This window comes from Ranitomeya imitator, chromosome 9, assembly GCF_032444005.1.
Source record: "Ranitomeya imitator isolate aRanImi1 chromosome 9, aRanImi1.pri, whole genome shotgun sequence".
NCBI classification, from domain to species: domain Eukaryota; kingdom Metazoa; phylum Chordata; class Amphibia; order Anura; family Dendrobatidae; genus Ranitomeya; species Ranitomeya imitator.
The window spans coordinates 40,560,271-40,586,565 of NC_091290.1; the positions used below are offsets into that span (position 1 = coordinate 40,560,271).

The 26,295-nt window shown below is 42.4% G+C and overlaps 1 protein-coding gene across 3 annotated transcripts; it reads left to right on the forward strand.

Annotated features, from left to right (window-relative positions):
- The first annotated feature begins 3,211 nt into the window (after positions 1 to 3,211).
- LGALS12 (galectin 12) lies at positions 3,212 to 26,295 on the forward strand. Of its 3 annotated transcripts, none has more exons than XM_069740110.1 (9): positions 3,212 to 3,295; positions 4,485 to 4,573; positions 6,305 to 6,518; positions 18,950 to 19,069; positions 19,218 to 19,256; positions 20,238 to 20,264; positions 20,521 to 20,609; positions 21,823 to 21,985; positions 25,080 to 26,295. In XM_069740110.1, the coding sequence occupies exons 1-9, from the start codon at positions 3,251 to 3,253 to the stop codon at positions 25,224 to 25,226; spliced, it is 933 nt and encodes a 310-aa protein (XP_069596211.1). In that variant the 5' UTR covers positions 3,212 to 3,250; the 3' UTR covers positions 25,227 to 26,295. The 3 variants fall into 3 exon arrangements, with proteins under 3 accessions (XP_069596211.1, XP_069596213.1, XP_069596212.1); XM_069740112.1 differs by having other exon boundaries at positions 3,222 to 3,343; XM_069740111.1 differs by having other exon boundaries at positions 3,250 to 3,339.

A 26,295-nucleotide genomic window follows, 5' to 3' on the forward strand; every position in this document is an offset into this window, starting at 1 on the left:
GCCCCTTTCACACATCAGTTTTTTGCCGTCAGTCACAATCCGTGGGCTCGACGGATCCGTCGCAGAATGTAAAAAACTGATGCAACGGATTTGTTTTTTCTATGGATCCGACTAGGGGGGCTGGCTACTTGGATCCGAAAAAAATCAGAGCATGCTCAATTAAAAAAAAATGGAATCCATCGCCGGATTCCGTCATTTGACAGATCTGGTGCCCATAGGCTTCCATTCTAGCAAACGATGGATCCGTCGCTGTCCGTTTTTTCGACAGAGACAAAAACGTTACTTTGTCCGTTGTTTCCGGTTGCCGGAGAAACAATTTTCGACGGATCCGGCCAGCGACGGATGAAACGTGAGGCCATCCGTCACAATCGGTCGCTAATACAAGTCTATGAGAAAAAAAACAGATCCGGTGGCATCAGACGCCGGATCCAGGTTTTTCAAAATTCAACGGATTGTGACTGATGGCAAAAAACTGATGAGTGAGAGTGGCCTTAGGGCTTGTACTCATCTGCCAGGAAACGCATAAGAGCATCCGATATAAAAATCAGACTGCACTCTGACCAATGTTAATCTATGAGTCCCTGCTCAGCTGCCATTATTTTCTCAGCTCAAATAGTCTGCTGACATTGTCCTCATATCATGGACGAGACTCGCCAATGGAAGTCAATGAGTGTGGTAAATATATAATAATAGTATAATGCACCCCCATACTGGTATAATGTGCCCATACCGCGGATTTACACAAAAAAAAAAATGTTTTCCTTAGGCCTCTTTCACACTTCCGTTTTTACAATCTGCGCAGGATCGATCAAAATGTTGAAAAGACAGATCCTGTGCAGATTGTAAAAAACGGCCCGTTTTTCTGACGGACCCGTCGAGACTATGTGCACCTGTTGAGTATGCGTGTTCGCAGCGGTTTTCCGCTGCAAAAACGCATACACAACACAACCCAGGTTAAAAATAATTAAAAAAATAAAAAATCGCAATGTTCTCACCTTCCGGCGTCCCGCGCTGCGTTACCGATGCTCGCGATGCTCCCGACAGCTGGCGTTCCCAGTAATGCCTTGCGTGCAATGACCTCTGATGACGTCGCGGTCTCTGGAGAACGCGATGTCATCGTGTCATTTCGCAATGCATTACTGGGAACGGGAGGTGCCGGGAGCATCGCGAGCATCGATAATGCAGCGCGGGACACCGGAAGGTGAGAATATTGCAATTTTTTTTTTCAATATTATATCTTGTTACTATTGATGCTGCAAAGGGCAGCGATGTGTGCGACGCGGGCAGCAGATGCAGTTGTTCAACGCATCCGCTGCCCATTCTGAAGTCCGGGGAGGAGGAGGTGGAGTTTCGGCCGAGCATGCGCGGTAGAAAATGGCGGACACGACGGACAAAAAACGTTCACTTGAAAGTTTTTTCGTGCCGATGGTCTGCTAAAACACAACGGATCCGTTGCATGACAGACTCGACTTGTGGCCATCCGTTGCGATCCGTCGCTAATGCAAGTCTGTGGGCAAAAAACGCATCCTGCGGGCACATTTGCAGGTTCCGTTTTTTGCCCAAAATGACGGATTTGCGATGGATTAAAAAAAACGCTAGTGTGAAAGTAGCCTTAAACAACAGAATATAACTCCAAGTAAATTAAACTTCTGTGAAATCAAACTGTCCACTTAGGAAGCAACACTGTTTGACAATCAATTTCACATGCTGTCGTGCAAATGGAATGGACAATAGATGGATATTATTGGCAATTATCAAGACACCCTCAATAAAGGAGTGGTTCTGCAGGTGGGGACAACAGGCCACATCTCATTACCAATGCTTTCTGGCTGATGTTTTGGTCACTTTTGAATGCTGGTTGTGCTTTCACACTCGTGGTAGCATGAGACGGACTCTACAACCCACACATGTGGCTCAGGTAGTGCAGCTCATCCAGGATGGCACATCAATGCGAGCTGTGGCAAGACGGTTTGCTGTATCTGTCAGCATAGTGTCCAGAGGCTGGAGGCGCTACCAGGAGATAGGCCAGTACACCAGGAGACGTGGAGCCAGCAGCAGGACTGTGACCTCCGCCTTTGCGCAAGGAGGAACATGAGGAGCACTGCCAGAGCCCTGCAAAATGACCTCGAGCAGGCCACAAATGTGCATGTGTCTGCACAAACGGTTAGAAACCGACTCCAAGAGGATGGTCTGAGTTCCTGATGTCCAGGGATGGGGGTTGTGCTCACAGCCCAACACCGTGCAGGACGCTTGGCATTTGCCACAGAACACCAGGATTGGCAAATACACCACTGGCACCATGTGCTCTTCACAGATGAAAGCAGGTTCACACTGAGCACATGTGACAGATGTGACAGAGTCTGGAGATGCCGTGGAGAGCGATCTGCTGCTTGCAACATCCTTCAGCATGACCGGTTTGGCAGTGGGTCAGTAATGGTGTGGGGTGGCATTTCTTTGGAGGGCCGCACAGCCCTCCATGTGCTTGCAAGAGGTAGCTTGACTGCCATTAGGTACCAAGATGAGATCCTCAGACCCCTTGTGAGACCATATGCTGGTGCGGTTGGCCTTGGGTTCCTCCTAATGCAGGACAATGCCAGAACTCATGTGGCTGGAGTGTGTCAGCAGTTCCTGCAAGATGAAGGCATTGAAGCTATGGACTGGCCCGCCCGTTCCCCAGACCTGAATCCGATTTAACACATGGGGGACATCAGGTCCTGCACCATCCACCAACATCACGTTGCACCACAGACTGTCCAGCAGTTGGCGGATGCTTTAGTCCAGGTCTGTGAGGAAATCCCTCAGGAGACCATCCGCCGCCTCATCAGGAGCATGCCCAGGTGTTGTAGGGAGATCATACAGGCATGTGGAGGCCACGCACACTACTGAGCATCATTTCCTTGTCTTGAGGCATTTCCACTGAAGATGGACCAGCCTGTAATTGGATTTTCCGCTTTGATTTTGAGTGGGATTCCAAACCCAGACCTCCATTGGTTAATAAATTTGATTTCCATTGATGATCTTTGTGTGATTTTGTTGTCAGCACATTCAACTTTGTACCGAACAAAGTGTTCAATGAGAATATTTCATTCATTCAGATCTAGGATGTGTTATTTGAGAGTTCCCTTTATTTTTTTGAGCAGTGTATAAAGCTGTGTCAGCGTAGCAGGAGAGGGGTTAAGTTAAAAAAAAAAGGAGGTGGGGTTTCAGAGAACTTTCCTGGTGTGTGACTCAACCATTGCCTGACACAGATATGGATCCCCTGTCCCTGCTGTTACAGCCGCCTGTCTTCTATCCGGTGTGTACAGGATATTCCTGCTTGGGTCGCCACATGTCATGTCTGTAGGTGTGTCATTTACTATCAGAAGCGCATTGCTTGCAGTCGTTGAGAGGGGTACGAGGGCCTGTTTTACTCCTGATCCCCCCCCCCCCCTAAAGTATGCGCTCTGGAAAGGAAATGGTTAAAAAAATAACATTAATGAGGATTAACGTGACCAATTATAACTCAGTTTAAAACTTTTCGCCGTAATATTGACAGTAAAATGTCGCTGCATCATGGTTGTCTGGGGGGGGGAGAGGTTTATGTATTGACGGATGGACACTTACATAACATACTTGTTTCCCCCCACAATCTGCATGCCGTGGGTTCTGCGCAGCGCTGCCAGTGTGAACGCAGACCTGTCACTGGTCCACCATTGCAGATGTCAAACTTTTTCTAGGGTCGGAGACTTTTTTTTACTTCCCCCATCCACCCAGCACAGCTGACAACCTTTCCCCCAGATCAGAGCGGCCAGACAAGTAGAGTAAGAGCCTTTGCTATTGCATTGAGGCTGTCAATATTTTCTATCTAAGCGAACGCGGAAAGTTTAATGTTTTATTTTTGCATTAAACATTGTGCAGACGTAACGTCCCCCATCATGTCTTACGGGTCACAAGTTATGGGAGGAAACGCTGTGTTTATTATTCACTGACGTCAAGAAAGTTAAAAACGAAATCCTCCTAAATATTTTCGTTACACGTTCTGTAGAAAACGAAGTATTATTATTATTATTATTTATTTATATAGCACCATTGATTCCATGGTGCTGTACATGAGAAGGGGTTACATACAAGTTACAAATATCACATACAGTAAACAAACTAACAATGACAGACTGATACAGAGGGGCGAGGACCCTGCCCTTGCGGGCTTAGTAAATGTTCTCCTACAAATGAAGGGCCGGGCAGGACGCAACATTTTGTTGGCCAATTTTCAGAATGTTCCTGATCAATTCTCAAAATTTGGTTAGAGACCAAGTTCACACGTTCAGTATTTGTTCAGTATTTTCCATCAGTATTTGTAAGCCAAAGTCAGGTTTGGCATCATAGAAAGTATAAGTTCTATTTGTTTGAAATATTTGTAAATATTTGAATGTTTCTTAATAGTAAATCTGTAATGACGATGAATTTTTTTAGTGATTGTGTTACTTTGCCTTCTGGTTATGCAGGTTGTTCCTTACGCATGTACGATATTTGGGGGTCTGCAACATGGACGAATGATCCTGATACAAGGACGTGTTGCCAGCGATGCTCTTCGGTATGTGACTCGGTGCACTTGTCTCCCGTCGCCATTTTTCTATTATCTAAAGGACGTTCCTGTTTTACTTTTATCATATTTAGGAATCCTCTCTCTCGTAGGGTCTGATTCGTTATTGTTTCTACTAATGTTTTTCTTTAGTTTCTGGCGCTTTCAACCCGTTTTTGATTTGCGCGAGCTTCGCCTTTTAATTTTCAGCTTTTTTGATGTTTTTTTTAGACACCTGTTTTGTTTATTGTTTTTTTTTATTGCACTGTGGATGTGATTTTAGTTTTACGCTGATTTTGAAGTCAATTCATCAATTTAAAAAAAAAAAAAAAAAATCACAAAATTTTTCTGTAAATGTACTCCAGTCCTTAACCGGAGTAATTATTATTTTTGAAAAAAAAATTGGAGGCCATGAATTTTTGAGCAAATGTTACGATTTGTGTGCAACGGTTTGACGAATTTTGGGGGGAAATAAAATCAACAAATACATCTGAATCCTCGTGAAAAGGGATTTGGATGCATGGTGCAACAGGGCCATAGAGTATAATGGAGACAGTAGAGCAAATATGTGCTCTAGGCGAACAGTCGGACGTAGGCGCATGCATCCAAATTCTGTTTTGTGGGAGGTTCAGACGTGAGCCCCAGCGGGCCCACCGCATACAGTGTGAAAGCGCCCTTAGGTCTCAGTCAGATGTCCATGTTTCACATTCAGAGTTTTCATGGATAGAACATGCACCCGTTAGTCTATGGAGATGTTCACATGTCCATGGTTTTTTTCTTCTTATGGACTGTGTGTCCGTGCAGAAAATAATGGAAACATGTCCATTTTTCACCTGCATAACAGATGAATATTACCAATACAAGTCAATGGGTCTGTGGAAATCACGTACATCACACAGGTGGCATCGGACAGGAAAGCAAAAAACTTTTCAGTGTATAAAATCCAAATCAAATACATAGACATTTCTTCGTTAAAATACTTTTTTTTTGCTATGTAATCTGAGCGCAGCATGATGTAGGGACAGAGACCCTGATTCCAGTAATGTGTCACTTACTAGGCTGTGTGCTGTTGTTTTTAATAAAAATCATTTCTTTTTCAGTAGGAGATTATTACTGGGTGTCTTATGCCTCCTGGTTCTTGTGCTCTGTTCAACCAGGTCCCCACCACAGATTAGCAGCTTTCTGCCTACGCACTGTGTACACAGAAATCTGCCAATCAGTGGTGTGGGCGGGGTTATACACGGCTCCGCATTCACAGCTCTGCTAGATCTGCAGCCGAAAAAAAATGTAATTTTATCACAATTGCTGCAACCAGTAAACTAAGTGAAACAGCGCAGGAATCAGGATCTCTGCCCCTACATTATGCTGTACTCAGATGGGGTAGCAAAAACCTGCTGACAGATTCCCTTTAAGAAATTCTAAACCTATTTGGAAACAAGGTGGGGAAACATTGAAAAACTCCTGGAACCTCAGGTTGATATCTTGTGGATATGTCAGATACAAATCCATATTGGATTCCTCCACATTACAGTAGCCAAGCACTTCTCTGGGGTCTCTGTACCTCTTCATGCCTCCAATCTTATATTGCAGGTAGAATCAGAATCAGGCCTTTCATAAGCTACAAATCCATCGTTGTGATGGAATCTGCAATACTGCTCATTGCTCGATGAGCCGTGGGGGTGACATGCTGGAGTTGGGGGGCTCCATTCTGACAGTTTGGTAAAATCTGCTTGTGATTCCCAGGTTCCAAATTGACTTCCAGTGCGGCTGCAGCACCCGTCCCCGCTCTGACATCGCCTTTCACTTCAATCCACGCTTTTCTTCTTCGGATGCTCACGTTATCTGCAATGCCATGCGCAGGGACCAGTGGCAAGATGAGCACAAATTCTCAGGCTTCCCACTTCGAAAAGGAGAGGCTTTTCTGCTTCTTTTTCTTTTTCTTGCCAACAAAGTAAAGGTAAGAGGCTGATGGGACGTCATCTGCTAAAGTTTTATCATTTCACAAAAAAGAAATGGCGGCCCAAATGTAACTTCAACGTATATCCATGAGTCTACAGAGTCACTTTTTACTTCTCTCCCCCTATCTGTGCAGCTTTTTATAAAAAAAAAAAAGTGTGTATATATATATATATATATATATATATATATATATATATATAGTGAATGGAGCACAGTATATACAGGGGCATACCCCTCGATGCATAGCTAGGGGGTTCAGCTCAGGCAGAGGGTGCAAAGCACCTGAATGGCCCCTAGCCAGTAGTCCTGATTACAACTACGGTGGTCCACCCAGCTGTGGATACTCTATAGAATGACACCAACCCTGATATTACTGTCATATGGTGACCTTGTAGTGGAGATCAAAGTACAGGTATAGATGGTGACTTACTGATGACATTTTTTCTGATGGTGTCGTTCAATTTTCCAAGTGGCCCAGACCGACATGACAAAATCTCCTGCCACGACGCGGCTGCAGAGATTACAACAAAAACACATCTGACTTCTCACATTTCCAGCACCGTCCATATCTATCCCCAACCTGCACAAACCGCTCATCCTGCAGTCATCCTAAAGGTATGTGCACACGTTCAGGTTTTTTCGCGTTTTTTTTTTTCCCGCGATAAAACCGCATTAGAAACTGCAGACACCTGCATCCTATCATTTAGAATGCATTCTGCAATTTTTGTGCACGTGATGCGTTTTTTTCCGCGAAAAAAAAACGCATTGCGGTAAAAAAAAAGCAACATGTTCATTAATTGTGCGGTTTTTTTCACGTTTTTCCCGCTATTCTATGCATTTAGAAAAAAACGCAAGAAAAAACGCATCATAAATGCGCAAAAAACGCATCAAAAACGCAAAAAAAAAAAACGCATGCGGATTTATGGCAGCAATGTCAGGTTTTTGTCAGGAAAATTTCTGCCAGAAATCCTGACGTGTGCACATAGCCTTATTCTAAGACGCTGTTGCCGTATGTGTCTCTAGTAATGCCCCTGCTGTTTAACACAATAAGGCCACATTCACACATTCAGTATTTGGTCAGGATTTTACCTCAGTATTTGTAGCCAAAACCAGGAGTGGGTGATAAATACAGAAGTGGTGACGGGTTTCTATTATACTTCTCCTCTGACTCATCACTCCTAATTTTGGCTTACGAATACTGATGGGAAATACTGACCAAATACTGACAGTGTGAAAGTGGCCTAACATTGCTCCACTACTTTGCGCATGCATAATAATCCCAACAACTTTTCCCCTTACAAAGTAAAATGTCTCTTTTATGCCTTGTAGATGGAAAATTTGAGCCCTTAAAAATATTAATGCCTTGTGCAAGTGCCCTAGAAAACAAAGTCCACATTTTTCCCTTAGAAAGTAATATTGTCCAATGATCCTTTGATGGTCATAGTACCCACTGTGCCCATATAATAATAATAATAATAATAATAATAATAATAATAATAATAATAATACTTAATTGACCAGTTAACATTTAATAATGTCACCTGAGTCCCTACAACCATGTACAATTTCCTTAAGCACAGTATAATGGGCCCACAGCTCCCCTGTACACAGTATGATGAACCCATAGCCCCCCTGTACACATTATAATCGGTCCACAGCTCCCCTGTACACAGTATGATGAGCCCACAGATCCCCTGAACACAGTATGATGAGCCCACGGCTCCCCTGTACACAGTATGATGAGCCCACGGCTCCCCTGTTCACAGTATGATGGACCCACAGCTCTCCTGTACACAGTATGATGAGCCCATAGCACCCCTGTACACAGTATGATGAGCCCATAGCTCCCCTGTACACAGTATGATGAGCCCACAGCTCCCCTGTACACAGTATGATGAGCCCACGGCTCCCCTGTTCACAGTATGTTGGACCCACAGCTCTCCTGTACACAGTATGATGAGCCCATAGCACCCCTGTACACAGTATGATGAGCCCACGGCTCCCCTGTACACAGTATAATGAGCTCACGGCTCCCCTGTACACAGTATGATGAGCTCACGGCTCCCCTGTACACAGTATGATGAGGCCACAGCTCCCCTTTACACAGTATGATGAGGCCACAGCTCCCCTGTACACAGTATGATGAGGCCACAGCTCCCCTGTACACAGTATGATGAGCCCACAGCTACCCTGTACACAGTATGATGAGGCCACAGCTCCCCTGTACACAGTATGATGAGCCCACAGCTACCCTGTACACAGTATGATGAGGCCACAGCTCCCCTGTACACAGTATGATGAGCCCACCGCTCCCCTGTACACAGTATGATGAGCCCACAGCTCAGCTACACAAAGTGTGGTGAGACTACAGATACCCTTTGCACAGCATGCTGTGCCCACACCACCCATATACACAGTACAATAGACCAATAGCTCCCCTATACACAGTATGATGCCCCCACAGCTCCCTTATACACAGTTTGATGTCCCCACTGCTACAACAAAACACAGTATAATGAATCCTACAGTAGCCCCCACACTATAGAATGGCCTACATTAGTTAGCATGCTGCATAATAGCCCCACATAATCTCCCATGCTGTGTAATGTTTCCACATTAGCTCTCACGCTGTTTAATGTTCCCACATTAGCTCTCACGCTGTATAATGTTCCCACATTAGCTCCCACACTGTATAATGTTCCCACATAATCTCTGTTATGATCCGGTGGTTTGGACAAATAATGGACCTGATAGTTACTGATAATAAGGACGAGCTCAGGGACGTGGGAACTCTGCTGACCGCAATCCCTAAACCTATCAAAACACACTAGAAATAGCCGTAGATTGCGCCTAACGCTCCCTATGCAACTCGGCACAGCCTAAGAAACTAGCTAGCCCTGAAGATAGAAAAATAAAGCCTAGCTTGCCTCAGAGAAATTCCCCAAAGGAAAAGGCAGCCACCCACATATAATGACTGTGAGTAAAGACGAAAATACAAACACAGAGATTAAATATATTTAGCAAAGTGAGGCCCGACTTACTGAACGGACCGAGGATAGAAAAGGTTACTTTGCGGTCAGCACAAAAACCTACAAAAGACCACGCAGAGAGTGCAGGGAAAAATACCTTCCGCACCGACTCACGGTGCGGGAGGCGCCCCTCTGCGTCCCAGAGCTTCCAGCAAGCAAGGCAATATTGACAAAAGCAAGTTGGACAGAAAAAATAGCAAACAAGCAAAATAGCATAGAGGAACTTAGCTTCTGCTGGAGCAACAGGAACTCAGAACGATCCAGGAGCGAACTGGAGCCATAGTACAACATTGACAGCTGGCATGGGGCAAAGATCAAAGTGGAGTTAAATAGAGCAGCCCACTAACGAATTAGCCTCGTCACCTGTGGAAGGAAACTCAGAAACACCCACAGGCACCAGAGAAAGTCCATGGACAGAACCAGCCGAAGTACCATTCATGACCACAGGAGGGAGCCTGACAACAGAATTCACAACAAATCTCCCATGCTGTGTAGTTTCCACATTAGCTCCCACGCTGTATAATGTTCCCACATTAGCTCCCACGCTGTATAATGTTCCCACATTGGTTCCCACTCTGTCTAATGACCCCACATTTGTTGGCATATGCAACAGATTGGGACTTATTATAAGAGAAAGGAGGACTTTATACTAACCAGACAGCAGATGGCGATAGTGTGTAAAGTCATATACTTGCTGTAATGTGGGGAGGGAAGCTCTCAGTGGGTGGTTGTTTTGTTTTTTTACTTTCGGTTTTGCTTTTCTTCATGAATGTGTTGTCTTCAGTGCACGGACTGTGTGACACTGAATTGTATCTCATGTTTATCCAGTATGAAGTAAATACTGTTTACTCAAGATATCTTGCTGATTGAAGCTTTCCTAAGTACAGCTCTGCAACAGGTTATGGGCCCAGGCACCCCAGATAACCCCAGATAACCCCAGGCACCCCAGATAACCCCAGACATCCCAGGCACCCCAGACACTACAGGTCTGCACTACAAGCTCAGGCAGAAGGATCCTGGTTTATAGCCCAGATAATGGAGCACACAGATAAGCTCTGTAAACAGAAGGAACTAAATCCAGATACAGAGTGACAGAGGAATTCAGCATCCCAGGAGCTGGATATAATTGCAGAGAATTAACATTACATACAGGAGAATATCTTCAGTACAACTCTCTAAACAAGTAAGACTATATAAAGATGATGAGTAACACAGAACTGAAATTTACAGTAGCTAAACTGAATAGTGAAAATTATCAGTTATGGAAATTCAAAGTAGAGATGTTGTTATCTAAGGATGATCTATGGGAAGTAATTGTTACAGCAAGACCAGATCAAGATAATCAGACATGGGATAAGAAGGATATAAAAGCGAGAGCCACCATTAGCTTATTAGAGGATGATGCTCAATTAATACATATAAGAAATGAAGAAACAGCTAAGGGAATGTGGGAAGCATTAAGAAAACTGTATGAAAGACCTAGCTTGAATCACAAGTTATTTTTATTAAGAAAGCTGTACAGTATGAGATTGAGTGCAAATGACGATATGCAGAAGCACATATTCTCACTGATGGAAGTGATATCACAGCTAAGATCTATTGGTGAAGATGTTAAAGAAAGTCATGTAGCAGCTATATTGTTGTGCAGTTTACCAGATTCGTATACAGCCTTGATAAATGCCCTTGAGACGAGACCAGAAACTGACATTACATTAGATTTTGTGAAAACAAGACTAATAGATGAATATCAGAGAAGAAAAGAACAAAGAAATGATTCTTCTACTGAAAAGGACAGTGAAAACGCTCTTAAAGCTACAGAATTCAAAAAAACCTATAATAAAGAGACAAGAGAATGCTTCAGATGTAAGAAAAAAGGTCATTTAAAGAAAGACTGTACCATATGGAAAGCAGAACAACAAAAATTACAACATAAAAAGCATACAGAGAAAGTAAAAAACACAATTTCCGATTCATGTGAGAATAATTGGAATGGCACATTTAGAGTAACAGACAAGAAATCATCACTTGGTTGGTTTATTGATTCAGGAGCAACGAGTCATATGACAAGTGACAAGAATTTCTTTACTGATCTTGATTTAGATAAGAAAGAAGCCATTTATCTCGCAGATGGAAGCAAAATAACCGCAGAAGGTATCGGACAAGGTATGCTAAATTGTTCAAACAAGTTCGGACAAGATTCAAAGATACTTGTACAAGATGTGTTGTATGTTCCAAAATTGGAAGGCGGATTATTATCTGTGAAACGTTTAACAGCAAAAGGACTTACAGTGAAATTCAAAGATAATGAGTGTGCAATTATTGCAGGAAACAAGGTGATAACCAAAGTCAAGGCAGATGAACAATTATATCATTTTGACACACCAAAGGAACAGATGAAGGTATGTACACATGATCACAAAAACTGTATTCACATTTGGCATAGACGTCTAGGACATAGACACCCTGACAGTATAAGGGAACTACAGAGAAAAGAATTGACAAAAGATTTAAAGATATCAGATTGCTCAATTACCATAAGATGTGATTGTTGTATAAAATCCAAAGCCACAAGGATATCTATTCCAAAAGAAAGTGAGATGAAAAGCGAAAGACCACTTGATTTGGTGCATACTGACGTATGTGGACCCATGAAAGTGACTACATCAGGAGGCAATAGATACATGTTGACTTTTATAGACGATTACTCAAGATACACAGTCACATACTTAATTAACCCCTTTACCCCCAAGGGTGGTTTGCACGTTAATGACCAGGCCAATTTTTACAATTCTGACCACTGTCCCTTTATGAGGTTATAACTCCGAAACGCTTCAACGGATCCTGGTGATTCTGACATTGTTTTCTCGTGACATATTGTACTTCATGATAGTGGTAAAATTTCTTTGATAGTACCTGCGTTTATTTGTGAAAAAAACGGAAATTTGGCGAAAATTTTGAAAATGGCGCAATTTTCAAACTTTGAATTTTTATGCAATTAAATCACAGAGATATGTCACACAAAATACTTAATAAGCAACATTTCCCACATGTCTCCTTTACATCAGCATAATTTTGGAACCAATTTTTTTTTTTGTTAGGGAGTTATAAGGGTTAAAAGTTGACCAGCAATTTCTCATTTTTACAACACCATTTTTTTTTAGGGACCACGTCTCATTTGAAGTCATTTTGAGGGGTCTATATGATAGAAAATGCCCAAGTGTGACACCATTCTAAAAACTGCACCCCTCAAGGTGCTCAAAACCACATTCAAGAAGTTTATTAACCCTTCAGGTGTTTAATAGGAATTTTTGGAATGTTTAAATAAAAATGAACATTTAACTTTTTTACACAAAAAATTTACTTCAGCTCCAATTTGTTTTATTTTACCAAGGGTAACAGGAGAAATTGGACCCCAAAAGTTGTTGTCCAATTTGTCCTGAGTACGCTGATACCCCATATGTGGCAGTAAACCACTGTTTGGGCGCATGGGAGAGCTCGGAAGGGAAGGAGCGCTATTTGACTTTTCAATGCAAAATTGACAGGAATTGAGATGGGACGCCATGTTGCGTTTGGAGAGCCACTGATGTGCCTAAACATTGAAACCCCCCACAAGTGACACCATTTTGGAAAGTAGACCCCCTAAGGAACTTATCTAGAGGTGTGGTGAGCACTTTGACCCACCAAGTGCTTCACAGAAGTTTATAATGCAGAACCGTAAAAATAAAAAATCATATTTTTTCACAAAAATTATATTTTTGCCCCCAATTTTTTATTTTTCCAAGGGTAAGAGAAGAAATTGGACCTCAAAAGTTGTTGTCCAATTTGTCCCGAGTACGCTGATACCCCATATGTGGCAGTAAACCACTGTTTGGGCGCATGGGAGAGCTCGGAAGGGAAGGAGCACCGTTTGACTTTTCAATGCAAAATTGACAGGAATTGAGATGGGACGCCATGTTGCGTTTGGAGAGCCACTGATGTGCCTAAACATTGAAACCCCCCACAAGTGACACCATTTTGGAAAGTAGACCCCCTAAGGAACTTATCTGGATGTGTGGTGAGCACTTTGACCCACCAAGGGCTTCACAGAAGTTTATAATGCAGAGCCATAAAAATAAAACAAAATTTTTTTCCCACAAAAATTATTTTTTAGCCCCCAGTTTTGTATTTTCCCTAGGGTAACAGGAGAAATTGGACCCCAAAAGTTGTTGTCCAATTTGTCCTGAGTACGCTGATACCCCATATGTGGGGGGAACCACCGTTTGGGCGCATGGGAGGGTTCGGAAGGGAAGGAGCGCCATTTGGAATGCAGACTTAGATGGAATGGTCTGCAGGCGTCACATTGCGTTTGCAGAGCCCCTAATGTACCTAAACAGTAGAAAACCCCCACAAGTGACACCATTTTGGAAAGTAGACCCCCTAAGGAACTCATCTTGATGTGTTGTGAGAGCTTTGAACCCCCAAGTATTTCACTACAGTTTATAACGCAGAGCCATGCAAATAAAAAATATTTTTTTTTCCACAAAAATTATATTTTAGCCCCCAGTTTTGTATTTTTCCAAGGTTAGCAGGAGAAATTGGACCCTAAATGTTGTTGTCCAATTTGTCCTGAGTACGCTGATACCCGATATGTGGGGGGGAACCACCGTTTGGGCGCATGGGAGGGCTCGGAAGGGAAGGAGCATCATTTGGAATGCAGACTTAGATGGATTGGTCTGCAGGCGTCACATTGCGTTTGCAGAGCCCCTAATGTACCTAAACAGTAGAAACCCCCCACAAGTGACCCCATATTGGAAACTAGACCCCTCAATGAACTTATCTAGATGTGTTGTGAGAACTTTGAACCCCCAAGTGTTTCACTACAGTTTATAACGCAGAGCCGTGAAAATAAAAAATCTTTTTGTTTTCCCAAGGGTAACAGGAGAAATTGGTCCACAAAAGATGTTGTCCAATTTGTCCTGAGTACGCTGATACCCCATATGTTGGGGTAAACCCCTGTTTGGGCACACAGGAGAGCTCGGAAGGGAAGGAGCACTGTTTTACTTTTTCAACGCAGAATTGGCTGGAATTGAGATCGGACGCCATGTCGTGTTTGGAGAGCCCCTGATGTGCCGAAACAGTGGAAACCCCCCAATTATAACTGAAACCCTAATCTAAACACACCCCTAACCCTAATTCCAACGATAACCCTAACCACACCTCTAACCCTGACACACCCCTAACCCTAATTCCAACGGTAACCCTAACCACACCTCTAACCCTGACACACCCCTAAACCTAATCCCAACCCTATTCCCAACTGTAAATGTAATCTTAACCCTAACTTTAGCCCCAACCCTAACTGTAGCCCCAACCCTAGCCCTAACCCTAGCCCTAACCCTAGCCCTAACCCTAACCCTAGCCCTAACCCTAGCCCTAACCCTAGCCCTAACCCTAGCCCTAACCCTAGCCCTAACCCTAACCCTAGCCCTAACCCTAGCCCTAGCCCTAACCCTAGCCCTAACCCTAGCCCTAATGGGAAAATGGAAATAAATACATTTTTTTTTATTTTTCCCTAACTAAGGGGGTGATGAAGGGGGGTTTGATTTACTTTTATAGCGAGTTTTTTAGCGGATTTTTATGATTGGCAGCCGTCACACACTGAAAGACCCTTTTTATTGCAAAAAAATATTTTTTGCGTTACCACATTTTGAGAGCTATAATTTTTCCATATTTTGGTCCACAGAGTCATGTGAGGTCTTGTTTTTTGCGGGACGAGTTGACGTTTTTATTGAAAACATTTTTGGGCACGTGACATTTTTTTATCGCTTTTTATTCCGATTTTTGTGAGGAAGAATGACCAAAAGCCAGCTATTCATGAATTTCTATTGGGGGAGGCGTTTATACCGTTCCGCGTTTGGTAAAATTGATAAATCAGTTTTATTCTTCGGGTCAGTACGATTACAGCGATACCTCATTTATATCATTTTTTTATGTTTTGGCGCTTTTATACGATAAAAACTATTTTACAGAAAAAATAATTATTTTTGCATCGCTTTATTCTCAGGACTATAACTTTTTTATTTTTTTGCTGATGATGCTGTATGGCGGCTCTTTTTTTGCGGGACAATATGACGCTTTCAGCGGTACCATGGTTATTTATATCTGTCCTTTTGATCGCGTGTTATTCCACTTTTTGTTCGGCGGTATGATAATAAAGCGTTGTTTTTTGCCTCGTTTTTTTTTTTTTTTTCTTACGGTGTTTACTGAAGGGGTTAACTAGTGGGACAGTTTTATAGGTCGGGTCGTTACGGACGCGGCGATACTAAATATGTGTACTTTTATTGTTTTTTTTTTTTATTTAGATGAAGAAATGTATTTATGGGAATAATATTTTTTTTTTTTTTCATTATTTTGGAATATTTTTTTTTATTTTTTTTACACATTTGGAAAAAAATTTTTTTACTTTTTTACTTTGTCCCGGGGGGGACATCACAGATCAGTGATCTGACAGTTTGCACAGCACTCTGTCAGATCACTGATCTGACATGCAGCGCTGCAGGCTTCACAGTGCCTGCTCTGAGCAGGCTCTGTGAAGCCACCTCCCTCCCTGCAGGACCCGGATCCGCGGCCATCTTGGATCCGGGGCTGGAGGGAGCAGGGAGGGAGGTGAGACCCTCGCAGCAACGCGATCACATCGCGTTGCTCCGGGGGTCTCAGGGAAGCCCGCAGGGAGCCCCCTCCCTGCGCGGTGCTTCCCTGCACCGCCGGCACATCGCGATCATCTTTGATCGCGGTGTGCCAGGGGTTAATGTGCCGGGGGCGGTCCGTGACCGCTCCTGGCACATAGTGCCGGATGTCAGCTGCGATAAGCAGCTGACACCCGGCCGCGATCGGCCGCGCTCCCCCCGTGAGCGCGGCCGATCGGCTATGACGTACTATCCCGTCCAGGGTCAGATAAGCCCAGGGCACCTCGACGGGATAGTACGTCTAAGGTCACAGAGGGGTTAAAAACAAAAGTGAAGTTTTTGATAAACTTGTAGACTATGTAACAAGATCAAGTAACAAATTTCAAAGGAAGCCAATTGTCATCAGAAGTGATAATGGAGGTGAATTTACAAGTCACAGAATAGAAGACTACTTAAGACAAAATGGGATAGAACACCAAAAAACGGTTCCATACACACCTGAACAAAATGGAGTAGCAGAAAGGAAAAACAGAACTCTAACAGAGATGATAAGATGTATGCTGACGGATTCCAAACTACCAGAAAAATATTGGGGTGAGGCAGCAATGACAGCTACTTATCTACAGAACAGACTTTTTTCTAGAAAACTGACGAAAACTCCATATGAAGTGTGGCAAGGTATGAAACCAAGTGTCAATCATTTAAAAGTTTTTGGATGTAAAGTTTTCATATTCATTCCAACAGAAAAACGTTCCAAACTTCAAAACAGATCCATGGAAGGAATATTTGTTGGATATAGTGAAAATTGCAAAGGATACAGAATCCTAGATCCCAAAACAGACAGAGTTACGGTGAGTAGCAGTGTGACATTCATTGAAGATTTAAATGAAGACATTATGATTTCAGTTGAAACTAAAAATGAGAAAACCAATAATGACACAACTGAAGAAATATCTGATGAGAAAGAAGTAGAAGTTAATGAAGAACAAAATACTGAAAGTGAAGAATCACAACTACAAACAGACACAGAACCAAGACGTTCAATGAGAGAGAACAAAGGAAAACCACCAAAACGTCTCTCATACAAGACAAGCATAAGAAAAATCTATGAGCCTACTTCTTGGGAGGAAATATCTAAACTTCCAGTGGAAGAAGCTAATAAATGGATAGAAGCAACAGAAACAGTCAATTGTGACACTATCTTCAACAGAAGCAGAATATGTTGCCGCAGCACACGCGAGTCAAGAAGTACTGTGGTTAAGACAATTGTTGACAGAATTAGGACAACCACAGTTGGCACCAACAAAACTAAAAGAGGACAATCAAGGATGTCTTGTTCTTGCTCAGATGGAAAGAGTCAATCCAAGAACCAAGCATATTGATGTGAAATATAATTTCTTGAGAGATCATCAGGAACACGGAGTCTTGAAGTTAGAGTATTGTCCTACTGAAGAAATGACAGCAGACATTTTCACGAAGGCGTTGAATGCTGATAAACATCAGAGACTAATAAAAAAGTTGGGTTTGATTGAATAAGTCCTTACTGTTGAGAAAGGGTGTTGGCATACGCAACAGATTGGGACTTATTATAAGAGAAAGGAGGACTTTATACTAACCAGACAGCAGATGGCGATAGTGTGTAAAGTCATATACTTGCTGTAATGTGGGGAGGGAAGCTCTCAGTGGGTGGTTGTTTTGTTTTTTTACTTTCGGTTTTGCTTTTCTTCATGAATGTGTTGTCTTCAGTGCACGGACTGTGTGACACTGAATTGTATCTCATGTTTATCCAGTATGAAGTAAATACTGTTTACTCAAGATATCTTGCTGATTGAAGCTTTCCTAAGTACAGCTCTGCAACAACATTAACCCACAAATGGTATAAGATCCCCACATTGGCTCCAACGCTGTTTAATAGCCCGTATAATTGCTCACACTCTGCATACTAGTCCTAACACTAGCTCCCACACTGTATGATTGCCCCCACAATGTATAAAGGGCACCCACCGTAGTCCCTACAATGTGTGCGGGGGTCCCCATACTTTAATATTCCCCACAGTTACATCACAAGGTTTTTTTTTATTCTGTTCAGCACACCATATACTCGCCTAATCCACGATCTTGACGAGTCCTCTGGCAAAGCGCAGGTGGACCAACATATCGTCCTCTAACCGGAACACGTACAGGTCAGGAGTCCCGACGCACCGCAGTGAAGTCACCGCGCCAGGACTCTGATGTCCTGTGCGTCACCGGTGTCTCAGCCAGTTCTGTAGACCACAGGCTGAGAGCAGTAGTGCAGGGAGATCATGTCTCCCCCGCTCTACCGCAGGAAAAAACTATACCGGTGCGCTGTTAGTTAACAGTATAAGTAGCTTCAGGTGGGCCCCTCCGAGCGCGGGGCCCGGGGTGATCACACCCTCTGCCCCCCAGTATCTACTCCACTGTCCAGTACTTTTGCAGATATGTGTTCATCAGTGAGATAATACAGTTCTTTATCTGTCTTTTACTGATCTCCTCTCAGCTGACCACAAACTACGTCAATGGAGATCTGGACCCTCATGTGCCCTCAACTCCTATTAACCTATTATTGTTGTTTCTTGGACGTTTTTAATCCCTCGTGTATATTGTATTCCCCCTATTAAGAAAAACAATAAAGATTATTTGAAACCTAAATCATCTGAGAGAAGCTTAGTAAAAGACATAGATAAAACAAGCCGGCGGTTTCTTCTCCCGTATAGGTCAGCATTGGGGGACATCATTTCCTGGACTTCTCCTATCGTCTCCCCCTCCGTGATGTGGACACATTGGGGGTTTACGGAGATGTCACTGTAAAGGAGATCTCATTTCTGAGCACTAATGTAAGTGATAGGGATATTTACATTCTAACATTGGTTTGTTTTTTGAAACCTCATAATCCGGCTTATGTAACGTAACGATTTTTAAAAACTCATGTTTTATGCATTGGAAATATAATATCTAACTTTTTTTTTTAACTTATTTCAATAGCCTTATCATGCTGAAATGACCGATTACCCGCTCTGCCAGGTAATGGATAGAATTTTGACCTAATGTACAATAAAAAGTCATTTTATGCTACTACATTAGCCAGAAAAATCTAAATACATTTATGCTCAAAAAATACAAAAGTGTTCTAGGAATGATACGTTTATTATCAAATGTATTTTTTTTCTGGTTAGCCAATAAAGGTATCGCTCCTAGAATACTTTTGTCTTTTTGGCCATGAAAGTATTTACATATGACTTGTATGAAATATAAGAAAATGCCATTTTCAGTTTATTCACCCGATGGAGCCACTCTGTGATATTACGATGTGAATGTTCTTCATTTTCAGGATTTTAAAAGTAATTGTGCTCTAGAATAAAAGAGGCTGGCCACTACTTTTTTTTATTTTTTTATTTATGACATATCATCAATATCTGATCAGTGGAGGTGCGAAAAGTAATTATACACTAGAGTTAAAGGAGTTGGTCACTACTCTTTTTTTTTTTTTTTATAATTATTATTTTTATTGATGGTCTACCCTTGGGTGTCTGATTGATGGGGTGCAACAAATGGCCGCTCCGCCGGTCAGCTGTTACCGGCACTGGCCAGATGTTCTCTGATACTACCAGAACATAGCATTTGTGCACCCATAGACTTCAATAGTCGCCATACGGAAGAAACTGGTACATGCTTCAAATTTTTTATTTTTATTTTTTTGCTCAGATTCGGTCCATCAAAAAGTAAAAAAAGAGAAAACGTTCATCTGAGCAGCCCGATTGAGTATTTTGATCTTCGGGACGTCCTTGTGACGTCCATATTTCCTTGGACCGCACTCTTAATAAAAATACGGTCATGTGAACTTGGCCTAAGTTAGCTGATAAGGAATAAGGGGCCCCCTATTTTTTTTAATTTTTTTTTACGAGGGGACCAATTGCTGTCTGTGTCCCCCCTGGCAAACAATAATGGCTATATCTTTATGTGCAAAGCTGAAATTAATGTGTTTTTTTTTGTATTTCTTTTAAGCCTTTAAAACCTGGAAATTCCGATCTGGTAAGTGCTTGTACATATATATGTGATCGTATAGAAAATACATTACAAACATTGTAGCACGTGCGTCCACTGCACTGAGAAAAGGCGCATCCGGCCATTGAATGCATGTAACTGTACTGTACCAGGACCAGGGTACAGTCGTATGATTTATTTGTCTGTGATTGATGCCCACTTAATCTTTTCATATTTCATCTTTCAATACATTCACATTTTAGGACATAATTTATCGAGTAACCTTCATTTCCTTTGCAAACAGAATCTCCCCCTGTCCAGGCCATTGCCCACGGGCTTGTCAGAAGGTCAGATGATCCTGGTTCGGGGTTTGGTGACGGAAAACCCACAAGAGTCAGTGAACTATGATTTTAATTAGCTTTTCATTATGTCGTGTGTTCTCTCACATTGTGTTTTATTCTCGGTGCTAAAGAGTAGTTTGACTGCAAAGCAAAATCTGCACCCTTCCATTCTATATCTATGACCCTCGGGCCTTCTTACATGGCATTGTCGCCACTGGTTCAGACTGGGCATCAGGGCCAGGGTGCAGCTGCCACTTCTGTACCCCTTATAGGTGATCTAGGCTGTATGGATAGTTTACCAAGACCGTGATGCTTCATTGGGGGACACAGGAGCCACCCGTCACCAGGAGGTGACACTAAGAAGAAATCTTTAGTTAAAAAAAAGGCTACATGGGTCAGATATAGCATTGGTTTAACTGGGCCCAAGAGGTAAGGGGGCCCATTTCTACCTCTAAAACAGGTGGAATTGTGGAGGATGATGAACTATTGGGCTACCAAGGGCCCATATACTGTTCTTAGCTATGGGCCCTTTTATAGTCTGTGTCCACCAGTGCAGCCTACACCTGGCCAGCTGGCTCCCAACTCAATAGTATCGGCGCTGGGCAGCTCTACCCACCACTCCGTTCAGACATTTGGATGCCTTCTTGGTCTTCCCAATACGCTCTTGCAGAGATCGGATCGCCTCTAGGCATACCAGTGGCAGATCGAAACCAGTGAACAATGCAGAAGATCGGGCCAAGCTAGGACACCCCTGAAGGGCACTGCTTCCTCCCCCACCTTCGGTTGGTTGAAGCCTCCCGTGAGGCCTCCAGGCATCTGTTCTTCCGTCTCATACGGCTGCTTATTCGTCAATCGGCATCTTTGCAGAGCTCTTACTTTTGCGTCTATGAATGCAAATCTTACCACACGGGAACTACATGCAGCAGTTGCACAGATAGTAACCTCAGAGATTGCTATGTTTCCTTCCGCCACCAATGACTCAAAAGATCGCTAAGAAGTGCTCAGCTCAGGAAACAACGGAACATTGTTCCGGCCCGAGAACACACACGAAAGAATAGAAAGTCAAAGGCTTTCGACTGCTTCCGCACTCCCCTGAGATCTCCTGAGCTGAACACTTCTCGTATAAGCGAATGGTGGTGGTCTCAGGACACATAATCCCCTTTATATAATCAGTATTGGCGGTAATAACACTGATGTTTTTTATTCTCGATGAAGAATTGGGGTTTTCCACCAGTATCTGATATCTTTGATGTATTCTCTTATAGGATAACTCTCACATTGAAATCTAAGAACAACATCCCTTTTAAACTTGCTGCGAGCTTCAAAGATGAGTCTTTGTACTACAACTATTCCATGGGACAGTCATGGGGGGAACCACAACAAATCCAGACGCCTTTTTTTGTGTTTCATACAAATAAATATTTTGAGGTGAGTTCTTTGGCTATGAGATGGAGGTGCGGACCGGTGATGCTTACAGCAAACAACAAGTCTGTGACTTACCAATATTATCAGCAAGCAGTTCTATGACCATGACATGCAAATTGGGGCAATGTCTGACACATCATTTTTACAGCTCATAATAAATGTCTACAAAGCTGAAGACAAAATTAAGCTATGTTCACACGTTGTGTTTTTGCTGCTTTTTTTTCCTGCAGGTTTTGCTGCGTTTTGTTTGCTGCATTTTTGTTGTCTCTCGTGCATGCTAATAAAGTATAGTGCCTCCTCAAAAAAAAAATCATGATGCAACTTCCTTAAGGTTTTTTCCACCAAAAACACAGCAAAAACTGATACCTGCATTTTTGCGCTTACCTATTGTTTCCTACGGGTGACGAAATGCTGCAAATGCGCAGAAAAAATGCTGAAAGAAGTGACGTGTGGCAAAAATGCAGCAGTGTTCCAAATCAGTCAGGAAAATAAAACCAATGTATGTGCTTGAGAATTCTGAAATCTCATAGACTTTGCTGGTAGTGTAAAAAGCAGCTTAAAATTTGTATTAAAGAAAACGCAGAAAAAGAAAAGCAACGTGTGAATATTGCCTAAGCGTTCTGCCTCCTATGAGCAAATTTGTCATAACTACAACTTGTCACACCACTTTAACAAAAAATAAATGCAAATATAAGTTTCTTTAATGTGCCTAAGGCAAATATGTCAGCAGGTTGTATGTATGTAATCTGAGCACAGCATGATGTAGGGGCTGAGACCCTGATTCCAGCAATGTGTCACTTTCTGATCTGCGTTTTGCTGTTTCAATAATATCAGTATTTTATCAAGAAGAGACCATCACTATAAGACTAGATGTTCTCGTGCCTGCTAGTCCTCTTACTCAGTGTCACTCTGCTCCCACCACTGACTAGCAGCTTTCTGTCAATCCACAGTGTATACAGCTGCCAATCGGTCATGTGGGCGGCGTTATACACAGCTCTGCTAGATCTGCGATCTGCAGCAAGAAAGTTGTGACTAGCAAGTGACACCTCAATGAAATCAGGGTCTCTGCCCCTACATCATGCTGCTCTCAGATTACATGAGGATAAAATGTTATGAACTAAAAAAAAAAGTCCTATAAAATTCAGTTTTGTCAAAATTTTGGAAAGTGTTCTTGTATTTGGCGAGATATTGATTCAAAGTGGGTGTACTCATTTAGGCCACCTTCACACGTCTGTGTTTACGGTACATGTGGCTTCCATTTTCATACGTACTGGAGACACGTACAAACGGACACCGATTATAATCTATAGGGCATGTCCGTGTGATGTCCATGTGACACCTAATGGAATAGAAATGAAATATGTTTACGTGTTAAAGATGTGTAAATATAGAGATAGTTAGTTAGATATGAGGTAAATAGATAATAGATAAATAAATGAAAAAAATGAATTGTGGTCCCAATTTTGATAACCAGCAAAGGTAAAGCTGAGAGCTGATATTATCAGGCTGGGGGAGTGCTGTGATTATTGGGCCCTTCCCAGCCGAACAATATCAGCCTGCAGTCGCCCATCACTCGAGATGCTCCAATTCTTAGGCTTCGCCTTCACTCTTCCCAGTGCCCTGATGCATTGGCAATTGAGTAAATGAGGTTTGGGGTTGATGTCGGCTATGAATTATCCAAAAACACAGCTGGTAACAACCCTGGTGTTGGTAAAGGAGAGGTGTCTGCAGACGTAATCCAACAAAGTCTAGAGAAGTCCATCGAATCCTCCATACAAAAACTATGGAGCCTCGTTCTTAGACTCTATAGTCTTTGCAAACAACCACTGCCAGGTCACTCTGCGCTGCGCCAGCCCTGGCGATTCTGAGCGATTACGTCATTAACATGGACTTTGCTGGACTACATTGGATTCAGTGGACTACATTTAAAAAAAAAAAAAAATTAATTAGTGGTGAACCAGGGAAAGTGTCAGGGAGTGTTTATTTAAATAATAAAAATTCTGTGTGTTTTTTTTTATATTACGGTATTTGGTTAGTATTGGGGGTGTCTGATAGACACCTCTCCATTACTAACACCACGGCTTTATGTCCGCTGTGTTTTTGGAAAATTTACAGTTGACATCAACCTCAATACTCATTACTCTAATTGCCCCGGTGCCTTTGCAAAAACGAATCCCCATAATTGGAGAATCTCATATGATGCTCCACTTCTGGGGAATCTGAGGGCTGGAAAGCTCAAAATAACCAAGGACCTGTCCAGCCTGATAAGAAAAGCCCACAGCTATCTGCTTTACCTTTGCTGGTTTCTTCAATCATTTATTTATTAGGTTAATACATGTACAGTAAGCTACACAAGCCACAAATTCTATCTATCTATCTATCTATCTATCTATCTATCTATCTATCTATCTATCTATCTATCTATCTATCTATCTATCTATCTATCTATCTATCTATCTATCTATCTATCTATCATTGTTTTTTTTAAGCAGCCATGGGAAGGAGCCTCATTCTGAGCATAAATAACTTCTAATAGAATAATAGTCAATACAAAAGTTATTCTAATAATTTAATATACTTCTAAAACAATGTCCGAGTAAGGCTACTTTCACACTAGCGTTTTTTTAAATCCGTCACAATGCGTCGTTTTGCAGAAAAAACGCATCCTGCAAAAGTGTTTGCAGGATGCGTTTTTTCCCCATAGACTTCTATTGACGACGCATTTGCGACGGATTGCCACACTTCGCATCCGTCTTGCGACGGATGCGTCGTGCTTTGGCGGACCGTCGGGAGAAAAAAACGCTACATGTAACGTTTTTTTCTCCTGACGGACCGCTTTTTCCGACCGCGCATGCGCGGCCGGAACTCCGCCCCCACCTCCCCGCACCTTACAATGGGGCAGCGGATGCGCCGGAAAAATGCATCCGCTGCACCCATTGTGCAATGCAGCAAACGCTAGCGTCGGAATCTCTCCCTGACGCATTGCGACGGGGAGATTCCGACGCTAGTGTGAAAGAAGCCTAAGAGATGACACCACTTGAGTGTTTTTTTTTCTTCTAGTAACCATTTTGATTTTATTTTTTTATGCTAAATTCAGATACTAATCCTTCCTGAGTCTGGCATGTTCAGACTCGCCATCAACGGGACTCCGCTTGGTGACTTTGGTCCTCCAGAACTAGACCTGAAATCCATCGATGAGCTCCGGGTAGAGGGCAGCGCCCTGTTATACTTTGTTAAATGCTAATCTGAAGTATCTGTGGATTTCCTTATCTAAATGTGGCTTGAACGATGGACACTTGCACTTCGCGCTGTGAAGACCAAGAAGACCCATCTGGACTGGTAGACCCTGCCATGCTGATTTGACCAATTTTGATCTCGCACCTTGGGACATCCGTTGTTCTGTAGGTGTTGACAGTGTGCCATGTTTGAAACTTAATGTAACGTGCCAAGACGTTGGAGGTGATTCTATCCACATTCCATGTAATTCTGCAGTTCTAGGCCACTGGATGCCGCACCCGAGAGGACCTTCAGTGAAGATATCTGGGTGTAAGTTCTTGCAATAATTCTCTTACATTCTTTTTTTTCTGAAGCAAACAACTTACCGTTCTCAGAAAATATATGACGACACATGTGCCAAATATCACGCGACCGTTGCATCTGCACCCTAAACCGCAGCCGCCGCCTCAACTCCTCCATTGTTCCTCTTGGCTATTTGTGACAAACGACTCTGACAGTGATGTACATGGTATCTGCTAAATTAACTGCATTTATTAAACATTCATTGCAAAAAATATAATCATCCACTATTCTTTATAAATGATGCTGAACATCTACAGCATGGAAAACCTACATAATATTAGAGAGAATTTTTTTAAAAAAATTTACGAGTCAAATGCAACAAATAAAGCAATAAATCCTACATTTTCTGGATACATATTCACTTGTGCATCGGCTAAGAAGCGGTTAAGTAATTTTCCGCTTTGTCACGCTGTCCCCAATTCCTAGTTAATCATCCTTAATCGGCTCAGTACTCCTCACAAGACGGCGCGTGCTGCTTAACCCTTGCATGGCGGTTACTACCATGCAGTGGCGGTATAGTCATGCTGGATAATTGCTTGTCACACCAGTCTCGGCATTTTTTGGTTCTATTTTACGGTCATGTTATGTGTTCCTGCTATACCTGATGGTTAAATTATAACCCGTTTGAAACTTTATATATCTGCCATTTATTTATGTTCATATCGATTTACTAGATGTATTTTTTGCCTTGACTTAATGTTTGTACTTTAAAAAATAAAAGGTGATAATAAAGT

What these genes read in the sequence shown, in the direction of transcription:
- LGALS12 (XM_069740110.1), top strand. Translation starts at nt 3,251, where the DNA reads ATGGATCCCCTGTCCCTGCTGTTACAGCCGCCTGTCTTCTATCCG. An exon ending in AGCCGCCTGTCTTCTATCCG is followed by an intron (nt 3,296 to 4,484) that starts GTGTGTACAGGA and finishes CTGGTTATGCAG; the next exon opens with GTTGTTCCTTACGCATGTAC. An exon ending in GTGACGGAAAACCCACAAGA is followed by an intron (nt 20,610 to 21,822) that starts GTCAGTGAACTA and finishes ATTCTCTTATAG; the next exon opens with GATAACTCTCACATTGAAAT.